We start from the raw sequence: 24,768 nt of genomic DNA, 5'->3' as shown, positions 1-24,768 counted from the left end.
TTTAAAGCCACTCTTTTACTTGACAGGAGGTGAGGTTGGATAGGCTTGACTCGTAATTATATTATCTTTTCTTGCTCACAAATCACGGAACACTTCGGTCGTGTTTGCGGTTTTATTTTTATGTTACTCCAAGTATCTTTCAGTTGGTACATCCAAGCTTTTCCTGGGTTTCACAACAGTTCTTAGTTTACACTTACTGTAGCAACAGTTTTTGTTGGTAACGTAACTTAGTGACGGTCAAAAAACCTTTTTCTCTGTACCTCCGCACACCTGTCAGTCCCCGCATCAATATCAAAAACAGTAGATCTTCCGTATCTCACATAGAGCAAACGTAATGCCTACTTCAGGTGCTGTAGGACATTTAACAACTAGGCGAACATCAAAAAATAGTGTAACACAATGAATACCACAGTACAAGAAAAATAACCAAAGTACACTAACCTACGCCAACATCTTAACTGTCCATATCACAGTTTAGCTCCTACACAGACCATTTACCAAATCTGTGCCCCTACCTGGCCCCCCCAACAAAACTTTTCTAGACACGCCACTGGACATGGTGCATTATCCTACTGGAAGTAGCATCAGAAGATGCTCCACTGTGGTCATAAAGCGATGGACATGGTCAGCAACAATACTCAGGTAGGCTGTGCTGGTTAAACCAGTTTGAGAACCACTAGTCTAGCATCTGAATGTGGAGCTGAAATGGAGACTCATCAGACCAGCAACGTTTCTCCATCTTCTATTGTCCAGTGTTGGTGAGTGTGTGTGAATTGTAGCCTCAGTTTCCTGTTCTTAGCTGAAAGGAGGCACCCGGTGTGTCTTCTGCTGCTGTAGCCCATCTGCTTCAAGGCTGGACGTGTTGTGTGTTCAGAGATGCTGCTCTGCAGACCTTGGTAGGAACCGGTGCTTATTGGACTTCCTGTTGCCTTTCTACCAACAACTAGGGCTGCAACGATTAGTCGACGTATTGTCGACAACTAATTTACCCGTCAACTATTGTCGGCAAAAAAAAAACAAAAAACTACAGAGTGAGACATCATCTTTTTTTTTTTTTATCTCTGCTGAGAGATGCACATGCGCAATAAAGTCCGCCAGGAGAAAAATATGGCGGTGGGCCAGAGAGCAAAACGGCTGCAGAGGACGTCAAAAGTCTGGAATAACTTCACGTTAAACTTACAAAATAAATTAAATACATGTGAGAAAAGCGGACTTTACGTACCACGAAGTACTTCTGCAATGCTCAAACATTTAAAGAGCAGGAACGTCAGACTTACATAACAACCTCATGCAAGATTTCAAAGCAGAAAGTGAATTAAAATCCATTTATAATAATCATGAGATACATAATCCGATTGGTCGACTAGTCGTTTTAATAGTCGGTGACTAATCGACCATCAGAATAGTCATTAGTTGCAGCTCTACCAACAACCATGCCATGTTCAAGGTCACTCAGATCCCCTTTCTTCCTCATTCTGATGCTCAGTTTGAACTTCATCAGGTCGTCCTACATGACTAAATGTTGCCGCCGTGTGATTGGCTGATTAAGATGTTTGTGTTGCAGCAGTTTGTTCCAGACATCACTGTTTATTACCTTTAACCCAAACACTGTGTTAACTCATCTTTTGTCTTCAGGAGGAGTACTACGGGAAGGAGCTGATCCTGGCTGACCGGGATCTGGTAGAACAGGGAGCTGATGAAATCCTGAAGGATGCAGATGTAACCGACGTGGCCTTCCTGGTGGTGGGCGACCCTTTCGGGTGAGTCACGTCATCCACCAGCAGCTTCGTATCAGCCCCACAGATCTGAGGTCTGCTGCGTCAGCATGCTGGAGAGTCTGATGTTGCCACAGAGTCTTGTCTCAGAGCCGCTCGGCCTCTCATTTCTGTACATTTCTCCCCAAAACCAGCAGATTCCTCCCAGAGTTAATGACACAGTGGGGAGCAGCTGGGCTGCAGCGACCCTACGCTGCTGGTTTCCAGTTTACATGAAGAGAGGCTGGAAGCTCAAACACTGACGTCAGTTTCTGTCACACAAATCTGAGTACACATATCAGGATCTCATGCTCTGCTTTGTACTGGTTAGTTCACTGGCTGTAGGACAATCCAGTGTCTGGTTCAGTCAACCAGAATAAATACAATAAAAAAGATTAAAATAGGATAAAGAATTAATGAAAAATAAAATATAGTTGATAAATAGAATAAAAATGTAACAAAGGCTAAAAGTAGAATATCAACTCTAATAAAAGCTGGATTAAAAAAGTTAGAAATACTTTAAGTCTTTCACTTTTAAAGCCCTGTAATAATTATATTTTTTAAATTATCATTTTATCCCAAAACAAACAAAAAGTTGATGATTTCTGTGATTTTTTTTTTTATGTTTTAAGTTCATAGAGGTGAAGTTGTGCTGAAAAAGATACCAAACATGAAGATGAAAAACATTTTTATGTGCTTTATGTAGAAAAATTTTAATTATTTGACAACTAAAAAAAAGCTGAGACGATTTCTTGCTGTCCTCGTGATCCCTGGAGCTTCACTGATCAAAAACCTCGTTCCGAAGTCGTGGTGATAAAAATCAAACAGTGAGACATGCAGACTGTTTCTACTAACATCTGTAAAGCAACAAGTCCAGTCGTGACTTTTCCTCACTCTAAACATTCCAGTCAGCTGTCAGTGGGATCATAACAAAGTGGAAGCGACCGGGAACAACTCAGCCTCGAAGTGGTAGGTCCCGTAAATGAGCGGGGTCGGCGGATGCTGAGTGCAAAGTGCAGAGTCGGTTGCTACAGACCTCCAGACCTCATGCGGCCTTCAGATCAGCTCTAGAACAGAAGAGAGCTTCGTGGATCGGGTTTCCACGGCCGAGCAGCTGCATCCAGGCCGTACATCACCAGAAGCAATGCAGAGCGTCGGATCCGGTGGTGAAGAGGATGCCGCCACTGGACTCTGGATCAGTGGCGTTCTCTGGAGGGACGAATCGAGCTTCACTATCTGCTCATCTGATGAAAGAGTCTGGGTATGGCGGTTGACATGAGAACTGATCTGCCTGCATTGTGTAAAGTTTGGTGTAGGGGGGGTCATGGTTTGGTTGTTCTTCAGGAGCTGGGCTTGGCCCCTCCTGTTCCAGTGAAAGGAAATCTGAATGCTTTAGCATACCAAGACATTTTGGATAATGCTCCCAACTTTGTGGGAACAGTTTGGGAATGGCCCTTTCCTGTTCCCTCTGTGCACCAGTGCACAGAGCAGGTCCATAAAGACCTGGATGAGGAGTTCTGTGTGGATGAGCTTGATCGGCCTACACCTCCTGACCTCCACCTGATAGAACACCTTTGGATGAATTAGAGCGGAGGCTGAGAGCCAGGCCTTCTCCTCCAACATCAGTCTCTGACCTCACAAATGTGCTTCTGGAGGAATGGACAAAAATTCCTATAAACACTCCTAAACCTTGTGGAAAGCCTTCCCAGAGGAGCTGCCACCGTCATACTGAACTCATTTGATTAAGAATGGAAAGTCTGTTAAGTTCATACGAGGGTCCAGGCAGGTGAGCCAATACTTTGGGAAATATAGTGTATAAAAGCAGTTCAGATAAACACTCAACAAAACCATTAAAAGCATTAAAAACAGCAGGTCTCATTCACTAAGCCTTTAACTAATTTGTTCTGAAGTTCTACTTAAGACGTTTTTACTTAGATTGTAGCATACACGGAAATCGTCAAACACCCTGAAGTACTCCTAAAACCCATTTATGCTCCCTTTACGTTCCTCATTAGGTTTCAGTCCTTATCTTTATTATTATTTATTTTAATTTATTCTTTTGTTATTCTGTTTGCCATTTTTAATTTACTGTCTCACCTCTGTCTGCACACGTTTCCTGACCTTTCATGGACCTTTTAGGTGTTTACCTGCAAAGTAGAACCAGCTGGGGCATCCTCTTAGCTAGGAGAGATTGGTATTCAGCAATCTGAACGGAAAGATACAGTCTGTGAATCTGTCGGAGGATTAAAGTAAAAAACATCTTAAGAACAACTTAAGTACAAATTTAAAAAGTTTTGTAAGAAGATATTGCAGATTGAGATCCAGTTTTTTCAGAAGATGAACCGTTTTAGATGCATTTCTAACACTTTGCTGTTTGATCTGGATCAAAAATGACAAAAAGATTCTTTACTGAGCTTCAGTAGCAGTAACTGAAACTGGACTTTTGTCCTGGTTGAGCTGGAAAAAGCTTGTCTGTCTTCCACAGTTTAAAAGTGAATCAATCTGTTTTGCTCTATATGTGCTGAACTGACGTTAAAGGCTTCATTTTTGTCTGTTTTTTCTTTAAATGATAATAATGAAAGTCTACTTGTGTGTTTTGTAGCGCCACCACCCACAGTGACCTGGTCCTGAGGGCGGTGAATGCTGGGATCCCGTACAAAGTCATCCACAATGCCTCCGTCATGAACGCAGTGGGCTGCTGTGGTCTGCAGGTGAGTTCCGTCTCATTTGGTTGGTTATTTTCAGACCAGTGGACGTTTCCTCCTGGGAGTCGGTGTGCAGGGCAGCGACGCTCCTCATGCATGTTCAGGCCCATCTGCTGCAGCTCCTGACGAAGCTCATTAAACTGTATCACTGTTCTAACACTGAAGGCATCAATAACTGAGCTGTCAGAGCAGCCGGTCTGAGGCCAGGACCCAGCTGTCCTCACACAGTCTTAATGCTAACACCGTAGCCCGCCGGGAGGTTGTTAATATGCTAATGAGAGGCGGGATATGCAAATGAGCCCCGTTTTCCCTCCACTCAGCTGTCAGAAGGTCGCCCACTCAACTCAGGACCCCCAGACTTCTGTTTCTATTCATCTTTATTTAAAGAAAAGAACATGAACCCTCATGCTTGTGACATTTAAAGTAAAGAGATTTAAATAAGAAAAAATAGTTAGAAAACAGGAAATAGCTGCAATGATTTATTGAAACATGAATATAAAGACAGTAAATGAATCAGAACCAGTCAGTCCAGTACTAAGGAGCTTAACCTCCATATTCTTCATCCCAGTCTGAACCTCGTGGAGAAACTTTCTATTAAAGCTGTCTTCAGGAATAGAAAAAGCTCTTCTCAGGAAACTGATATCTTTCCCAGACTGACATGTTCAGACCAACAGACTGATACAGATGTTGAGTTTATCCAGCGGTGCCTTAAACTTTATGTTTTTATTCAGGATTTTATCAAATTTTAACAGCTGTCCTTAAGACACATGTCCCACCAGTCTTCAGGAAGTTCTCCAGGATCTTTGAAGGACTTTCCAAAACTCTTTAGATGTTTCTGTCTTTTGTTTTGTCTCTGTCCAGATGATCCCACACTGCTTCAGTCATGTTCGGGTCGGGGTTCTGGGGAGGATCCACCCCTCCATCAGACCCGTTAAGGTCCGGTTCTGGGGAGGATCCACCCCTCCATCAGACCCCTTAAGGACCGGGTTCTGGGGAGGATCCACCCCTCCATCAGACCCTTGAAGGTCCGGGTTCTGGGGAGGATCCACCCCTCCATCAGACCCGTTGAGGTCCGGGTTTTGGGGAAGGGGAAGGAATGATGTGTGTTTGTGACACAAAGCCTAAAGGTCCAGTTTAAACCAGTTCTTTGCTACGTTGTCGACTCAGCTCTGGTTCATCTCTTGAGTTAGGAGCCTTTTTCCTGCCTGAAGGAATCAGAGTTAAGATCCTCTGGACATGTTCAGGTAATTCAGATTAATGGATCATTAACAGGCTTGTGCAGAAGCTGCTGTGGATCCATTTCATGTGAACCAGGTGTGATGGAGCAGGGAAACATCTAGAACCTGCAGGATAGTGGCTCTGGAAGACCGGAGAGGGACTGTTACTGCTCAGACCTGCTGCTGGAGGTTTGAGGTTTAAACTGGACAACACAAGCAGCTGCTGATGAAACAGGAAACCAAAGACACACGTCTTTATTTCCTCTTTAATTTCCTCCATCAACACGTGTGAAGCCGTGTGCTAACAGCTGATCGGACGTGTGTGTGTGTGGTTTCTGTGTGTCAGCTGTATAACTTCGGGGAGACAGTGTCGGTGGTGTTTTGGACGGACACGTGGAGACCTGAGAGCTTCTACGACAAGATCTGTAAAAACAGAACGGCTGGACTGCACACGCTCTGTCTGCTGGGTGAGACACTCACACACACACACACACACGATACCAAGACATAAAACCAGAGTAATAAACTCTAAATCTCTTCATATGAATGTGACACATGGAGGAACTGAAACTCTCCTCACTTCCATCCTGGATCCATGTCTGACTCTCTGCCTTCAGGGAGTTTCCAGGTGTCTGTTAACCCCCACCCAGACCTCCATCAATCACCCCACAGCCCCCTAAAGGCCTCCACCCCCCTAAACTAACAGTCCAGTGGGAGCTGGATAACCTGCTGGTGTCTGTTGTTAATATTCATTAGAGGAAATAAAAGAATTAAAGAGTCAGACGCTAATCCATCATCTGCTGGGAGAACAGCCGCCATGTTGGACTGACGATGGACGCAGAGGAGACGCAGCAGAGACAAGACGTCCGCAGAGTCCACCGTTAATAACGAGACGGTTTTTAAGACGTCCACAGAGTCCACCGTTAATAACAAGACGGTTTTAGAGACGTCCGCAGAGTCCACCGTTAATAACGAGACGGTTTTAGAGAAAATATATAACTAATATTTTCTAACTTTGTTTTTACTGTTTTTATTGGAGAGATGCAGGAACAATAATGTATTAGACATTTTAGTTTTATTTATTTAGAAATCATTTTTTATTTTTTATTTTATGCCCCAGAGTTTTTTAATTAACATTAGCGCCTCCAAACCCCTGATTTCACATTTAATTAACTAATTGTTCTTTTTCTAACATTAATTAGTAAAATATGTTTACAGGAATGTTGTGGAGATATTTTTATTTGTGGTTTTTCAGGTTTTATTAACTGTATTTTTTGTCTGTTGGTTTGAAAATGTTCGTGATTTTTTGGTTATTTATTGATTATCAGAGTAATTACAGATGAATATTCTGTCATTGATCTTCTATCAGACATGAATCAGGAAGTTTCATCTGGAGTAAATTATCTTCTTGTTTCCACTGACAGATATTAAAGTCAAGGAGCAGAGCATCGAGAACATGATGAGGTCAGAACCAGACCCAGACCAGTACCAGGCCCAGGTCCTCCTGTCAGTCATTAACTGTTATATTGATTATTGATTTCAGGGGGAAGAAGATCTTTGAGCCTCCTCGCTTCATGACAGTCAGTCAGGCTGCAGATCAGCTGATTCAGATCATCCACAGGAGGAGAGAGGAGGGGGCGGAGCTTGGTGAGTCACATGATCTGCTTCTCAGTCACCTTCCTTGGTATTCAGTAATTAATTTATTTATAATAATTAAAGTTACTATAAAAATGTCATGTAATGGTTTAAATTTACCATAATTTTTAACCATTCATACCACCATAAAAGCCCCCGTTCAGATTTGTGCTGCTGAACCAAGTAAACATATGTTTAACCGGTCTGGGGGTCTGTGGTCATCATAGACGACGAAGACTCCTGTGAGGATGCTGCGAGGAGGTCGGAACAAAACCTGGGTGCAGCCGTAACGTGGCGCACACACACCCGGTGTAAAGGAGGGGTCAGAAAAGAAACAAAAGTCAGATTTACAGGAAGAAAATTTTATTTAAAAAAAATTTTAGCAGAAAAAGTAAGTTAATGTTCTACCGTCGGAAACTTTATTTTCCTTTTAAATGAAGCCACATTTCTAAGGAAAATGCATTTGTGGGATGAGCAGCAGAGTTGCGTATGTTGGTGGTTCCCATGAAAAACTTCAGATCTTCCCTGTCAAACAGCTGATTGTGTTGACAGGATGAAGTCAGACATGTTGGTGATTTAATGAAGAAAGTTTGTCAGCAGACATGAACTGCAGAGATGTTTAAAGTGGTTCTAGCACCGGCCGAGCACCAGATCTGGAACTGCTATGGTTCATACAACCCTCTCACGCTACGATAGTGGTGGGGAACCTTGGCCCTGGTCTTATAGTTTTATATGCTCTTAACACAGCGGTTCCCAACCTGGGGTCCGGGTTTCCTAGAGAGTACATGGGGTCCTTCAGGCTTTGAACATTAAGAGCCATTATGATTAATGTCCACACATCGTCCCTACTTTAAAAAAACTGTAAGGCTCTATGTTGATTTAATGAACTTGGTCTTTATCGAAGGAAAGGATTACGTTGTTTATGGTGAGAATCTCACTTTTGAAAGCATAAAAACAAGCATGGTTTTAGCACAAAGTGGGGCAGGGGGTCCATAACTTTTTAGTATATGTATGAAGGGGGTCCCTGAGGAAAACAGGTTGGTTCAGAGCAATGAGTCACTATGTGAACTCGATTGGCTGTTGGATCCATTTGATTTGAATCAGGTGTGTTAAGAGCAGGTGTTGAGGACCAGGGTTCCCCACCACTGCCACGAGGTGGTAAACTCTGCAGTGACTGGTTTTGGCTCTACAGACCTATTAGCATGCTAACACACCAACAGACTTGAAGCTCATGTTTCTGATGTCTCTGTCCCTCGTCCTCCTCCAGGCATCACAGAGGACACAGTGTGCGTCGGCGTGGCCAGACTCGGCTCCGACGATCAGGTCATCCGGACGGGGACGTTACAGCAGCTGGCGTCATGTGACCTGGGCGGGCCGCTCCATTCACTAGTTGTCACCGGCCAGCTCCACCCGCTGGAGGTGGACATGCTGCGAGTGAACGCAGAACCAAACGCACTGCAGCACCTATGCATGATTGACAGCTCAACGTACACCTCCTAACGACAACATATCGATCCAGTTCAACTCAGGTCCAACTTTAATGTTTTCATGTCGAGTTTAACACGTTGGATTCAAGGAACAGTTCTGATATTAAAACAGAAAAAATCAGCCAGTATGACTCTGATCCTCCTGCAGCTCCTTCACAACACGGATCAAAAACTTCGCTCAGAGACCGAATTATTTATTACAGCTTTAAAAAAAACAAAAAAAAACAAACAAACCCACCAACAGGTCCCATTGTTTGGTTGCATGGTTTGGCACAGTAAAAAGTGGCATCACATAAACTGAGGAGTCCCAGCAGTGATGTCAGCGATGGTGGGAGGGGCTCAGATTGTCTCTGATACTGACAAAGGCACTTACCCAGAATGCTTTGCTCCAATCAACAAAGTGCAGGGGGAGGGGGGAAATGCCCAGCAGCCCAGATAGGTACACTTACAAAAAAAAAGGGCAGGGCTGTTTGAGTTCGTGAGTTCTTTGTGACCCCCCTTCCCTCTGAATCTGTCCTGCAGTGACTGTTGGGGGTGGGGTCAGAGGTCACCTTCAGCAGCAGACTAAATGTGATTGGTCCCAGGGTTTGGAGGTGGGGCTTCTACATGGCGGCCGTGTCGATCTGAACGTACAGCTGTCGTACTCCAACCTGGAAGGGGGAGACAACAGCTGAAAACTTCTGGACCGCATTCAGACCGTCAGTGATGGTGCGTTCGGGTACCTGTGTGAAGATGTTGTGCGTCTGGCTGAGGATCCAGCGAGTGTCGGCGTCGGGGGCAACCAGTAGCTTCAACGTCCCGATGTAAACGTCAGTACAAAGAGTCCAGAAGTGAGGCTCCTGCAGGTTGTACACCCCCTGCAGCTGCTGCACCTGAACATCACAAACCAGGAATTAGACTTATCCACGGTGCAGAGATTACATGTTTGACAGCCATGAAAACTGGTGCTCCAGAAACACCAACTTTACTGAGTCAGTGGCTGAGAGTGAGAGTGTGGGAGCCAACCAAAATGTTAAAGCTTTAACTTAGGGCTGGGATATACTTGCTGTAAAGCAAGCGTACATGTCAACGTTCCGCTACGTCTGTGTGAAAACTAACAATGGAAGCACGATGCAGCCAAAACGCTCAATACTGGAGGTCACCACTAGGGGCGGTATTCTGAAATAGTGGCAAGGTCAATCTACCGATCACATTGTATTTCTGGGGCAGCCGTGATACGTATGCATCGCTAACAGCAAGTATATCCCAGCCCTTAGGCTCGTTACATACTTTGTTCTTGTTCTCAAGGCCTTAACAAGAAAGGCGGGTTTGTCCATGCTGTGGTGTCCATGTCTTAAAACGCCACGTGTTGTTTACATTTTTGTACTTTCTCACCACCTCGATCAACTCTCCATTAAAACTATCCTTTCAACCTTGCATCAGCGGACACAGCTTTCCGCTTCATTCTCTTCCACGTTAACAACGCCCACCTCAAATATCTGACCAATCACACAATACTTCTCGGAATCCCACGAGAAGAAGTCACAAGCTGTTCCCAACCACATTCAAGAGAACAAAATGATGTCAATTTGCTCTCGTGGCCTCCAGAACAAGAAGAAAGTTCTCGAGCAGCCGAGGTGGAACATGGACTGAGGATGCCTCTCACTTTTGTTTTTAGTCTCGTTTGTGAAGCAAAGAGGAGCTCAATGAAATGTTTGGCTGGAATCTTGAAGGTACATCTGTTGTAAACTGGGCACACGGTTATGTTTGTATTGTACTAACTGACTTCCTCTAGCATGTAATACAGCATTTACAACCTCGGTAAAGTGTTTTCAGGTCCTGCTCCAATAAATGTGTATAAATCTCATCAGTATCGTCCTTTATCAATATTGATAAACATTTCGAGACCCCAGTTTCAGCACTGGAGGGGTATTTCTACAAATAACTACTGCTCGGAACAGCATTTACAAACTAGATCAGGGAGAAGCACCCCTGGTCCTCCAGGACCACTGTCCTGCAGGGTTTAGACGTTTCCTTCAACAGCTGATTCAAGTTAAATGGATCCAACAGCTTCTCAAGCTGCACGATGACGCATCAATCTGAATCAGGTGTGTTGAAACAGGGAAACATGTAAAACCTGCAGGATGCTGGCTATGAAGGATCCAATCTGTCCATCCATGAACTACACTGTAGATATTAAGCTGGTTTATAAGAAAAAGGAGGGAAACGCTCATCTGTGGACATGATCTGTCTTCACTATGCTGTTGAAGCTTAAGTCTAGTACACACAAGGATTTTCGGTCCGTTTTTGTCCCGATTTTGCCTCTTCCCGACCACGTACAGGTTATCATGAGTCTTATATGACAATTATCATTTGGTCTGAGGTGTGTTACAAGCAGATTTGTCCCAATAATCCGCCCCGAAACAGGTCGTAGCCGAGAATCGGAAATGTTGTTCATGTACACGTTCAATATTTACAACCAGATATCTTCATATGTGTGAGAAAAGCCGTCGACTCATGAATTTTGACAGTGTGGATGGTGATGTTGGCTGGAATGTAGCCAATCAGAGAGCAAGCTGGCTGGGGAACAAGGAAGTAAATAAAATCCAGTCTGTTATTTTTTTTTAGTTCTGACTTTTTCTGTTAACAATAGTCCCAAGACCACCATCATTCCCTCAGCCTGTATGTCCTCTTCCAAGCTGGGTGTTTTCCGGTTGTTGCTTTGGTTCTTCTTCGTATTTTGCTGGTTGTTGCTTTTGTTCTTCTTCGTATTTTGCTGGTTGTTGCTTTGGTTCTTCTTCTACGTTATTAGATCATGTTTGATCTCGTGAGATGTCCAGCTTGGAGGACTAGATTGTAGGTGACTTGCGGGACACCAGTCCAGGTCCAGTACTTCAGTCAAAGAAGGGCATCTATGAGTTCTTCTCATTACCTGAGTGGGTGGAGTCTATTTCGTGGGTGTGGTTAAAACTCACCCTTTGGTAGCACTCTGGCAGGGTTTGGTCCAGAGATGGTGGAGTTCTCTGCATCAGGATCCCGATAGACTCCTTCAGTAGTGGCACCACACTGAGGAGCAGATAGTAAACATGAGAACATCCCAATAATACCACAGATGTCAGTAGAAAACAGCAGTTCTCAAAGTTTTTACAGCAATGTACGCCCAAGCCAAAGCAGAGCTTTTTGGGTTGCTAATGGAGATAAACACTGGATCATCAGAGACGGATTTATCACAATTTTAAAATACTTTTAAATTTTAAAACATTTTTAGAGAACATGTTTTGAGCATGTTAAATGATCCATGACTGAATTCATGGCCAACCTGGTGGAGGCTTTAACCGGAATTCTAAAACTCAGGTGAACTTCCAGGTCAGATGCTGCTGGAGATTTTCTGGTTTCATGCTTCTTTTGGCTACGTTCAGCCTACTCATGTCTTGGGTCGGTTGCAGTTTGTGGATGCAAATCCCAATAAAACATAACTACTGCAACTTTTCAATACAACCTGGAAATGCTTCCTGATGCACAAAACAGCAGCTTTAAGTTCACAAAGAATCTTTCAGCCATGGTTTATGAAAGCAGAACTCTTCGTTTGGCCTGAAATATTTACTTCAAGAATCTAAATAAGTTGGGTCTGTGGCTGACCTTCAAACACAGATTCATGTGGAGAAAATGCAGATTTTTAACTGCAGCGTGGCCCGAGTTTTACTCTGAAGCAGAATCTGTAGGTATTTAACTGGAGCTGAGCTCCGCGGTGACTTTGACTTTCCAGCTGCAGAAACCCAATCCCTGTGGTTGTGTGAAGGCCTCTCAGCTGACCACAACTCCGCTGCGCTGAGCCTTAAAATATGCAGCTACGTTCACTTCCAGCCTATCAAACTACATCAGAAGACGTCAACGATATTTATCATGGGGGCTTCTGAGAAATCTGACCGCTACATTATAATCCAGAGGACCATCGAGCCGAGACCAGGCTCCAGCAGCATTTCCAAGTCCATGCCGGTGGTTTGGCATGTTAAAGCCCATTAACAACTAATTGCACATTCTTTACATTAGTGGAAACCATTTTCCAAAGCTCCCATCAGGATTTGGATTGATTTCTTCGCTTTCTTCCAGGCAGATGCTAGCTTCAGGTCATTCTTTAGTGGAGTCAGCCAGCAGAGCAGAAACCTGAGTGATAATCCATCGGTCTGCACTGAAAGTCCAGTCTGAAGTTAGCTAATCAGATAATGCCGACCTTGTGTTTACAGACGCTTTAAAATTTAAAACCTGCAAGTTCTTAACCTATTAACACTCCCAGATGCATGTGCATGTTTTTAATGAGCCAGCATAATAATCCTGTTTGCAGATGAGCTTTAAGTTGACAGAAACATCTAATTAGTCTTAGGGGTCCTAAGCTTTTCCTGGAAGTTTTAAGAGTTCACCGAGAAGGTTCTGGAGCTGTTCTTGTTGGCAATCAGGACTCTTCAGAAGGTTCTGGTGTTTATGAGCTTCATGGATGTTAAATGTCCTTTAGGATGTTTCTACAGCTCACTGGGGGCAGGGTTAGGGGTCCTTTGGGTTATTCTGTGGTAAAATAAAAGGGTCTTGTAGGTCCTGCAAGAGGTCCTCTTGGTCATTAAATATGCTCTTATTATCATTAAAAAGGAGGTTCCAAAGATCTTTATATGGAGGCAAGAAAGAAAAGCAAGAAATTTTTGGGGTATTTTTGGTTTTACTGGCCGCCTTTTAACTAAACCAGGTTAAAAAACTGAACTGGTTCTATGGGCTCAAACAACCTCTAAAGACGAAGTTCTGGAGGTCATTAGATTTTCTGTGTAGCGTAGGCTAAAGACGACATAGATGTACTTAAAGAGGTCCAAGTCACCATCTAACAGGGTTTATTGGTTCATTTTGATGTATTGGTTCCATTATTCTTGGTCAATAGTAAAGGCCATTGAAGTCATTCTTTTGGAACTATCTTTATGGTAATTTTGGGAGGTTTTGTGGTAATTATATATATATATATATATATATATATATATATATATATATATATATATATATATATAATATATGGTGTTCTTTTAGGAAACTGTCAGGGGAAAATGAGCTTGTTTACATGAACGTAAAAAATCTGATTATCTAGTTTCTGCAGTCAGACACTTCAAGTGGTCATGTAGACGACATAATCTGATTATGCTTCATCAGATAATGGCAGTTATTTGATTATGAGACATTAGATTAACACACCTAGATTTCTCCCCATCACTGATGCATGTAGACCCGTAGATCTGGTTTTTGAAGTTTTTCACCAGGTGTTTTAAACTACGTCACTACGTACGAACAATCTATGAAATTAATCCAATAAGGGGAAAATGTAGACAAGGATTTACTGAATATCGTATTTCAGAAGTGCATGTACAGTAATCAGATTACCGCTGATACCTGATTTTGGTGGTTGTCGGCTCACTGATGATTCATTTGGTCAGTTTTAAAGGTTTATTTAGGCAAATTCTGGGGTTTTAGTTTCCACTGAAGAGGTTGTTGAAGGTTTGTGGGGAATTTATGTTCATTGAGAATGTTTTTTACTTAAATCTGTGATTGAGGAGGATGTTTGGGCTGTTTAGATCACTGAGGAAGTGGTGGAGCCTCTAAAAGAGGTTTTTTCATGGTCGTTTTTCTTTAGCATGCACAGGTTGTAAATGAGGATGTGAGGTTTTTACTGGGCACCGAGGAGGTTATTGAGAGGTTTTATGATGATCCTGAGGTGGATCGGTTTTACTGGTTCCTGAAGAGGTCCCGTGATGACTGGAGACCTGTCCAGGGTGTGCCCTGCCTCTCGCCTAGGAGCTGCTGGGATAGGCTCCAGCCTCCTGGAATCCTGCACTGGAATAACCAGGAACAGACGATGGATGGAGGGTTCCTTAAGAGCCTCTGATCACCGAGGATGTTTGCAGACCATCTGAAGGACGGACATCAGTCTGAACTCTGATGGAAGGTTGGAAAACAAACTAAAGCAGCTGTTTTCCAGTTTTCTGTCAGAACACAAACAGGAAGTGACCTCAGTCCATTGTTAACCTTCCTGTTTTAACGTTGCTCCTGCAGAACGCACACACCAACACACAGAGCTGCAGTCTGTCATTACTCAGGCGAGCTCATTGGTCAAAGCTGAGGTGAAGGATGCCCACAACAAAGCAGTTGTTGGCCCCGCCCCCTTCCACACACGTCTCTACCAGCTGGCCACGAGGTGGCATGTTGAAGCCCCGCCCAAACATGTGGTCTGTTGTAGGCTGTAGTTACAGCTGTCAGTCAACAGGATGGAGGGGAAGCATGCACGCGACAGAGGCTTCATGCAAGGAGGTGCCTCCTGCTGTAAACCATCAGCTCTCTGCTCAGTAAGTTTACAGGAAGTGGTGATCAGGTCTGACCTGACTCCGATGAGGATGGAGATCAGCATGGAGCAGATGGGATCTGCAATCATCAGGTCGTATTTCTGCATCAGCAGAGCAGAGATAATCACGCCGATGCTGCCCAGGGTGTCGGCGATGATGTGCAGGAGCACTCCTGGAACACAAACATTACCTGTCATCAAACTTTATTCACACAGCGTCCGTCACACAGAGCACGAAGCAGCAGTCTGAGACCAAAAATCATCACAGATTCATTTTCAAGCTGCACACGGCTGCATAAACCTCACTGCATAAAATACAAAAAACAGGCCTTTAGATTGATAAATAAAACAGGGTACAGAGACCAGACCGAGGAACTCGTCTTAGAAACACGAGTTGATTCAGTTTAAAACAGCACAAATAAGATTCAGAGAAAAGAATAATTTACCTCCAAAGAAAATACAGAATTTGTTTCAGAAAGACAAGGTGGAGTTAAGAATTTAAACATACGTAACACATCTATCTGCAGTAAAAATTACAAGCTAAACTAGTAAAGTCCCAGCCTCTGCAGGTTTAGGTAGTTCAGGCCGGTGACTCGTAAACTAGAAGCTGAAAAGAGGAAAACAACTCCAACAAGTTCATTTGGTTCAGTTTTTACTCCCACCCTTTACGTGAGTAAAGCTGCAGCAGAAGACGGTTACTCAGGTTAGAATTTAATTTAGAAATAAAATACTACAAAGTTATTAATAAAATCGTTCAGAAATATTTTATCATTTCTTGTTTGGGATTCTTTTTAAAATGACTTTCTTCTAAATTTTAATGTGTTTTTTATTATTATTCCTACCATCATTATTATAAAATTTCTTTTTTTTGTTGTTGTTGAAAAGAAAAAAAGACTTTTTTGGGGTTTTGGTCTGTAGATCAGATGACAGGCAGCATGCAGAGACATGATGGGGTAACATCACAAACTTCCTTCACCACCCGACGCTTCAGAAACAGTGAAATTACCTGATGGTGAAACTAAGACCGTTTTATCTGTTACTGATATATTTTCCATCAGAGCTTGACTCAGACTGCTGGTTTACTGCTGGTTCCAGAGGTTCTGAAGTAGAATGGGAGGCAGAACCTCTCTGTGGAACCAGCTCTCATCCCTTATATGTGACCCTTATCCATCCCTTTCCATAAGTTTGTTGGCATGTTTCTGATGATGGTGACCTGAACACTAAACCGTATAAAATCAGAATGAAAGGAGAAATAATAAGAATAGAAAAATATATAAAATACTCATTTTTCATGTCAATTTGTAATATAAAAGGCAGATGTCTTTTTATGTTGTGATTTTCTAGGAAAGAAGTTTGTTGTTAAATTAAAAGTTTCCAGGAGGAAGTCTGCAGATAGCTGAAAAATTTATCTGGTAATTATCTGTTTATCTAATGAAAACCAAGAACTTCACGTTCCTTCAGAGTAGAAACAACACGATCAGATAATGGATGGGTGGATAAAGCATGTGATGGAGCGGGACCGCCCCCTGGTGGCTCAGACAGTGACCACAGATTTAGTTTGGAGCTCCGGTTTCAGGAGTTCATGTTTGATGTCTGAACATTCGTCTCGTTCGTTAGAAAACATGTGAACCGGCCTGCAGCAAACTCACGCTGAAAATAAACTAAGTTCAAATCTACAAAACAAATTTAGCACAGAGTTTAAAGATAAAAGGTTAAATGTAGAGAATAAATTCAACATTTTAAGACCAGAGGTTTCTTTAAGTGTAGAAACGGTGTAGAAATAAAGACATTAAAGAATGACGAATACAGACGTGTGTGTGTACGGTTAAATATAATATAATATAAAAAATATGTAAAATTTTGTTTTACTTAATATAAGTTTTACTATGCATGCATGTGTGTTTTGTGTTTAATAATTTTTTATTTCTACTGAGGGGTAAAAGCTAATTCATTGTATATCTGTACACAGTGACAATATAATCTTATATTTTTCTAAAAGATTAATCAAATTTTAATAATATTTATACATCTTTATAATGTTAAACATCTTTAATATTTGGTGGAATTAAAATATTTCTTTAACAGAGTTTGGGTGAGTTTACGAAGACGTTATCAGCTTTACGTTCTCCTGCTTCCCCCCGTTGGTTTAGAAGGACGTGGGGGTGAGGACGTGAGGACGGGGTGTGTCTCACCTTGCAGGATCTGTTTGCTGGCGCCTTTTCCCGGCGTGTGCAGCAGCTCGTCTGAAAGAAACAACAGGACAGACTCAGCGTGGCGTCCACCATCCGTCCACTCTGCTGGCAGGACGGATGCTGGTCTCACCGTGGCAGTGTGGTTCCGCATGTCCTCCGTGACTGTGTCCATGTCCACCGTGACTGTGTCCGTGTTCGTGTCCATGACTGTGTCCGTGTCCTCCATGTCCGTGTTCGTGTCCCCCGTGACTGTGTCCGTGATTCAGGCTTCCGTTAAACAGAGAGTGACTGTGACCGTGACCTGAGGACAGACAGGGACAGGGTGAGACTGGAGAGACATACGATGAGGTAAAGAGGGACGCTCTGGATGTTGGTCGGGGATTACCTTCCTCTCCATGTGAGTGTCCGTGTCCTCCGTGCTGGAACACAAAGATCCCGACCAGGTTGACCAGCAGACCGGCTACGGAGACGGGAAGCAGCCGCTCATGGTGAACGTCGGGAGGCTCCAGAGCTCTCTGACAAACAGGAAGTTACATCACATCTGTTTAACACCAGATTCTCCATCTGGCTTGTTTTTGCTTTCCTTATGGACAGAACACAGAGGACAGAGACCTGCAAAGCTCTATGTCAAAACACCAAGAGGATTCTTCAGACCTCATCACACCCTGGACGTGAACTGCGTCAGGTAGACGTGGATCCATAAGAACTCGATAAGAAGCGTTTTAAATCTGTAACCCTATCTATAAATCAAACGCCTCATAGCCACATGACAAATAACAAAGAATCTGGTTCAGTTTGGTAGCTGAAAGTTCAGGATCATCTTAAACAGGCTTGGAGGATCTTTAGCTACCCTTTAACTGACTGAACTGGAAAGGTCTGCACCACAAATCAGTCAGTCTAAACCCAGTCAGGTAAAAATGGTGTACCTCACACCCTCTCTCAAAAACACACACTAACTGCCCTCCACCATGTTGGACATGTAACATAGAGAAGGGTGACTGTATGATGTGGTGAAATACTGCTCTTGTGTTTTATTTAGGTTTTTCCTCTGTCTCGACTGTTATTCTGTGCAGGAACACATTTCAGTTTCTAGATGTTTCTGAATCTAAATGAGCAAATAAACACGGTGGATGCAACAAGACTTGTCTGCAGATGAATATTTACTATCGTTCTGATTAATAGAATTTCTTTGTGTTTTAAGACCGTCTAAATTTTATTCTTCACATATTTTAGAAAACTTTATAAAAAGGTTTATTAGATTTTTACTCAGTAACTGCAGGAACAAGATCATGTGGAACAGATTCAAACGGTGCTGAACTCATTCAGGTGGCAAAACAACACTTTCAGAGGAAGAGGAGGAAGACGAAGGTGGGGAAGGCAAAGAAGAAGACGACAAAGAAGGAGACTAAGAAAAGCACGAAGACTGGGACGAAGAAGACGGCAAGAAAGAAGACAAAAATAACAAAGATGAAGACGAAGAAGACGAAGGGACGATAACGACAAAAAGATGACAGACAAAAATTAAAATCATGAAGACGAAGATGATAAAAGAAGATGACGAAGAACAAGACAGACGATAATGAAAATGAAGACAGAAGAAAACGAAAAGGGGAAAAAAACATGAGGACAGAAAAGACGAAGAAAAGAAAAAGAACGACTTTGAGCCACTCAGAGTGTTGTTTATCCAGAATTCTGTTTTCCATTCAGCGACAGAAACACAGTGTGTGTGTGTGTGTGTGTGTGAGTCCGTCTGCGTTACCTCGACTCCTTCTGAGAAGATGAAGAAAGCCGTGAAGATGAGGAAGAGTCCGTTGACGAAGCCCGCCAGAACCTCTGCTCTGACATACCTGAGACACAGCGAGGACACACACACTGATCAAACACACACTCTGCCGATCAGACGGACTAACGGAGGTCAGCGTGGCGGCGAGGGTCTCACCCGTAGGAGAAGCTGTCGTTGGATCTCCACCTGGAGATGACGGAGGCTGCGAGACCTGCCAGCAGGGCGGTGCAGTCAAAGAACATGTGGAAGGAGTCTGAGATCAGACCTAAACTGGACACACACACACACACACACAGGAAAACCTCAGCCGGAAGGTTCAAGAATCACAGATTTACTCAGACTGAAGGACAAAAACAGGCTGTAAGATTCTACTGAAAATATAAAAGCGAGCGATGAACAGCAGGACGGCGATCAAGGATGAAATGAGATGGGATGATATCCTAGAACAACGTTTCTCATCCCTGTGGAGGAGTTTTTCAGACAGGTAAACTCTAAACCAGGGGTCTGCAGCCCTGGTCCTGAAGCACCACAGTCCTGCAGGTTTTAGATGTTTCCCTGCTGCAACACACCTGACTAAAAACCTAATACGTCATTAACAGGCTTGTGCAGGACGTCACATCAAGCTGCTGGAGATCCTTTCAGCTCATCCAGTTTCCTCCCTGGAATAAAAGAACTCGGGGGGGTTACCTGCGTGACAGGTGCGCTTTGTTGTAAGATGCTGCTGGAGATGCACTTCCTGCTGCTGCAGAATGCCCCGCAGTTCATGTGAATCCCAACATATTTGCCTCAATCCTGACAACTTTTGGTTTGTGTTTTTACCAACATCACTGCTTTGCTTCAAGCAATGAATTCATTCTTTCACGTTTTTAGACGTGAGAGGTGATTGACGGGTGGTGGTATTTAGGATGTACCAGAATGTGTCCAACGTCTTGGTTTAGAAGTGACCTGGATTGCAGTTTAAGTTTCCAAAGCTTACATTTATTTTAATTTCTAATACATTGTGTTTCATTTTAATCTCATTGACCCGGCCTACGGACTTGTCGGTCTTCCAGAAGCAGCGAACCTCTTCAGTTTATTAAAAATCAGTTTTAAAATATTCTTTTATATTTTTAACCAGAGGTATAATAAGTAATTGTCGACATCTTCAACAGGCTTCAGCTGATTTTTCTATTTTCTCCTATGAACATAAGCTGCTGTTGGACCAGTTTATCTTATGAGCAGATATTTGGCCAAATGAGTCCACATATTTAAGAGCTGTGGTTTTCCTATTTCTGGAGTGTAACAAATGCATCATCAGCATAAAGTGAAATAAGACTTTTGGATGCGCCTACTGGAAATCCTTCGACATTAGGGAGCATTCTGAAACCAGCAGCAAGTGGTTTTAAAGTTAAACTAAAGGGGAGGGGCAATCTCCCTGTCTTCCCCGCGATGCAGTTTAAAGCTGCTTGATGCCATATTATTGGTTATAACTTGTGATTCCGGTGCTTCATAAATCATTTTAATCCATTTTATAAAAATTTCCCCAAAACCAAACAGTCTAAGAACATAAGATAAATAAGCTGGCTCTACTGGATCAGAGGCTTTGTGAGCATCTAGTGTCCAGACGGCTGCTTTTTATTGTCTGTGCAGTCTGAATATAAGAGACTGATTAGTCTCTGTACATGGCAGCCGAAGGCCTGCCTGGGGTGAAACCAGCTGGTCCGCAAGAATGAGTTCTGCTATGTACTCATTTAATCATGTAACAGGTACTTTAGTTAGAATTTTATGCTCTAAACTGAGCAATAAGATAGGCCTGTGTGGCCGGCTCCGGTGGGTTTTTCCTTTTTCTGTATTACACATAATGAGCTTCATGCAGAGAGTTCAGAGGTTTATTATTTAAAAAAGAATCATTTAACATTTTAAGTAATAAAGGAGTCAAAGTTTCTCTAAAAGCTTGATAGAACTTTGAATCCATCAGACCCAGACTTTTATTTTCAGGAAAGGATCTTGGTGCTTTTACACGTTCTTCAATGGAAATAGTTTTATCTAAAAGAGCTTGTTGCTGTTTTTTATCAGTTGTGGTGGGATAACGGAGAAAAAAATCACTAGCTGATGCACCTGGTGGATTTATATAATAATGAATAAACATCTTTAAAGACATTACTAATATTGCGTAAATCTGAACAAACTTCCAGCTGATTTTATACACAGCAGCTTCTGTTTGCTCTACTTTAAGCTTTATTAAAGGAGTTTTGTGGCTTATCTGATATCCAGAAGTGTTTTTGTTTATTTTTTAGTCGGAGTTTGGATGCTTCGTCATGAAGGAGAGAGCTGTATTCATCTTTTAGTTTCAGGATCTTATTATAGTCAGACTGCAAGAGGAAGTTTATACAAGTTTCTTCCATCCGTTTAATTTCATTTTCCAGGTTTTTCTGCCTTTTTTTATTTGTTTATTTCACAGCTTTCAAATGCAATGATATATCTTCTCATAGAGGCCTTGAGGGCTTCTCTGTTGTCATATTAACCATGTAATCATGTTACATGGTTACCATGGTGACATTTTGGGTTATAATTGTGTTATTTCCTCATGTACCCCCTGGAGTGTCTCAAAGTACTCCAAGGGGTATATGTACCATATGTACCCCCGTTTGAGAAACACTAGAAGACCCCTAGAAGACCTTTTTTCTGATGGATTCACCTTTCAAACCTGACCTAAAGGTCAGTGTGATTAGATCCTTTAACCCCTGATGATCAATAGATTCGTTTAAAAATCCTCCACAGCTCTAACTCAGTCCCATCTCCCTCTCCAAAGCAAGTCCAGTCCCATCCAGATTATACGGCCAATCAATCAGGCATCATCTAAATACTGATTCTGAAAGGTTCTTTTACCTTTGAAGAAGCACATAAGATCACTGAGATCTGTTCCTGCTTTTTTTTCCTACTTTCAGATCATCTTCAATCTTTTCTTTCTGATAAATCTTCGGTCCGGCTTGGTGACCCTGATCCATCCCTTTAGCTGAGCTGATTGAATCAAAGAGAAGATCTGATGCAATCAGCTGGTTACCGTAGCGAGGTCATTATTTTTACTAACTGGTTTAACACAGTTTTATAAAGTGAACTAATATGGATTATATTATAGGAATGTTTTAACTGGATGACAATGAACAGACTGAATCTGTTCCTTGTGAATTGAAGCTGTATAAATTTAATTAAAATGACTCATTTTATGTCTAATACTTCCCTGCAATACTAAATAAATACATTTTCACCCCTTAATGGGTAACAATCCAAATACCAACTGCATGAAAAGGTCCATTTTCTGTAGCTCTGGATTAAACAGGATTTCTTTTACAACACAAAGAATCTGGACTTTTGAAGAACTGGGTAAATGCAGCAGTGGGGAAGAGTACCAGAGAGGCTGGGAATATTCTTTGGGATTCGGAATCACATGAAGAATCACATGTAGACCACAGACTGACGGGGACCTTGTGTGGTCTTGACCTGAGGCGTTCAGGGCCTGTAGTAAATTAGCTTTTGTTGTTGGTGCCGACTGAAGTTCCCACTTCTATATGGAACATGTTCTTTTCCACATTTTTACACTGCATGGTTCAAGTAGAGAACATGTGCTTTGTGCAGCAGGTTACCAACTTGTTGTAGATGGTGTATTTACTGACTATCACAGTGATCCTCTTTAGTTGTCAGTAAACCTTTTTCACACAACGTACGTTAGCTAATACCTTCAGCAACCCGTTAAAGTCATGGCATTATTTACTTTCCATCAATGTTTTTCACACAGTTCATTCAGACCCATCTGTGAAAGTGATGGAAATATCCACAGTGCATGTGCAAGAATTTATATTAGCATACCAGACATGCAGCGGTTGACATCCGTAAGAAGGACAGAAGAAACTAAAAATGACTTTTTTTGTACATGTTTAAGCTGATTAAACAGTCTTATGCTGTGAGGGAAAACATGTTAATTCCACCTGAAGACGCCTTCTCCACAAACAAACCACCTTAAAACTCTGGAAGTCCCTCTAAGATTCACATGTCTCTTAACATGCATTTTGTTATGAAATTCAAGTCAAGCTAACAAAAATGCAACCCTGTGTTAAACAAACAGGTTGGACATACATTACATGCACATCCAGATGTCAGAGCTGCTCTGCTGGAGGAACAGTGTTTTATTTAGTTATAAACTGTTTAATATTGTATCTCTATTTCTGTACTCTCACAAAAATAACCAAAAAAGAAATATATTAAACAAATAAATTACAACTCTGAGCAGCTGTGATTATGTTCATTTTGAGCTTAATTTTGTGTGTTTAGATGTTGTTGTTGGGATGTGAGCAAAACTTTTCAGTGGTTTTGAGAATCTTCGCAAACACTCAGCAATGTTTTCATTTTATTATCACATTTTCTAACTTGTACTTTGCTATGAACATGTTATCTTTGTGATTGCATATGTTCGGTGTTTTGTTCTGATGAGTGAAAACGGGCCAATGCCTGATGTTTCTAGCTGGTCCCATTAAAACATGTTCAATAAGGTAAATATGAGGACCTTCTGCGTACAAGAACTGCTTTAATGGAGGCATAATCTTCATGTTTTATCAACAAAAACTTAAACTCAATTTCCCATAATGCAATGGTGTGACGTCATCATTAGCTACACATGTATGCGAGTTTAATTCAGGAAGAGCTGGTTTAAGAGGTGATTTCCACGCAAAAGGAAACAGACTTTAGGATTTATTTTAATCATTTTTAAAACTTTGTACTTATTATAATTTAATTATAATATAATTTCATTATTTATGTAGCTCACCCCCCAAAAATCTCTATATTTCTAATAACCATTACTTCCTCCCTAGTGATTTCTTATTTACTGAAAGTTTACATGTTATATTTTCTTTTTAAAGTAAAATATAGTGTCTGTTTAATGTAAATTTGTATTTGTTTTGGTTGTCTTGTATTCACAGTAAATGCCACATTTTTAGTTCAGTGTATTGATTTTAGCCGGAGCTTACTCAAACACACACAGCTGCTCCATGCTAATGCTAACACATACGTGGCACATCCTCAGCTGAGCTCACACACACACACACACACATGCAGACTGCTGCTAACACTGTTAGCCTACCTGTTACTCCAGATACCGTACATCAACTCCACGAAAGCGAAAGATAGGTTTAGACAGAGGAAGAAGAACAGATTCCTGGAGGTTTTATCAGCGAGGATGGACCTGAAACACCAAATACACAACACTGAAAACCTGCCACCCCAAACCTCAAAAATAAAAAAATAACGCGGCTTATTGAGCCTTCGGGACCACGTTCACACACAGAGACACATATTGTTTTGACAGAAACAAACAATAATGCATGACAAGCTGATAAAACACAGTTTGATGCCAATGAAGCTCTCAAAGAGTAGCACAACTGTTCAGGCTAGCCGGCTAGCATCATGCTAGCAGCTTATCATCAATTCAGCCGGTTCTTAGTTAGCAACTGTTAGCTTACCGGAACCATCCGGACAGTTTGACCAGCAGGTTGAACTTGGTCGGTTTGTACTCATCGTCTTTAATTGATAAAGGCAACATTTTAACACCTGGACACACACACACACATTCACACACTCACTATGTAGTTCAACAGTATGATGCTAACTGTCAAC

At 42.1% G+C, this 24,768-nt stretch overlaps 2 protein-coding genes across 3 annotated transcripts in view; one reads left to right on the top strand and one right to left on the bottom strand.

Annotated features, from left to right (window-relative positions):
• Positions 1-10,644, top strand: part of dph5 (diphthamide biosynthesis 5) — a 13,997-nt gene extending 3,353 nt beyond the window's left edge. The window contains exons 2-7 of the mRNA XM_042006774.1: positions 1,636-1,760; positions 4,357-4,465; positions 6,023-6,143; positions 7,101-7,140; positions 7,220-7,323; positions 8,579-10,644. Coding sequence (XP_041862708.1) covers positions 1,636-1,760; positions 4,357-4,465; positions 6,023-6,143; positions 7,101-7,140; positions 7,220-7,323; positions 8,579-8,811 — 732 coding nt within the window. The 3' untranslated portion in view covers positions 8,812-10,644. The remainder of the gene's footprint in view (positions 1-1,635; positions 1,761-4,356; positions 4,466-6,022; positions 6,144-7,100; positions 7,141-7,219; positions 7,324-8,578) is intronic.
• Positions 8,831-24,768, bottom strand: slc30a7 (solute carrier family 30 member 7). Of its 2 annotated transcripts, XM_042006773.1 has the most exons (11): positions 24,615-24,768; positions 24,236-24,337; positions 19,276-19,389; positions 19,096-19,183; positions 17,722-17,851; positions 17,467-17,637; positions 17,337-17,387; positions 15,182-15,317; positions 11,753-11,843; positions 9,521-9,670; positions 8,831-9,448 (listed from the first exon to the last, which is right to left on the bottom strand). In XM_042006773.1, the coding sequence occupies exons 1-11, from the start codon at positions 24,692-24,694 to the stop codon at positions 9,401-9,403; spliced, it is 1,161 nt and encodes a 386-aa protein (XP_041862707.1). In that variant the 5' UTR covers positions 24,695-24,768; the 3' UTR covers positions 8,831-9,400. The 2 variants fall into 2 exon arrangements, with proteins under 2 accessions (XP_041862707.1, XP_041862706.1); XM_042006772.1 differs by having other exon boundaries at positions 8,831-9,670.

The sequence above is a fragment of the Melanotaenia boesemani genome, chromosome 14, assembly GCF_017639745.1.
Source record: "Melanotaenia boesemani isolate fMelBoe1 chromosome 14, fMelBoe1.pri, whole genome shotgun sequence".
NCBI lineage: Eukaryota > Metazoa > Chordata > Actinopteri > Atheriniformes > Melanotaeniidae > Melanotaenia > Melanotaenia boesemani.
The sequence above is the reverse complement of the archived record's forward strand: the minus strand, read 5'-3'. Positions and strand labels throughout refer to the sequence as shown.

Excerpts from the sequence above, each read along its gene's own strand:
- slc30a7 (XM_042006772.1), bottom strand. The coding sequence starts at position 24,694 with ATGTTGCCTTTATCAATTAAAGACGATGAGTACAAACCGACCAAGTTC. Across the intron at positions 24,338-24,614 it reads AAACTGTCCGGATGGTTCCG|GTCCATCCTCGCTGATAAAA; the intron begins GTAAGCTAACAG and ends TTGGTGTTTCAG. Across the intron at positions 17,852-19,095 it reads TCTTCTCAGAAGGAGTCGAG|AGAGCTCTGGAGCCTCCCGA; the intron begins GTAACGCAGACG and ends CCTGTTTGTCAG.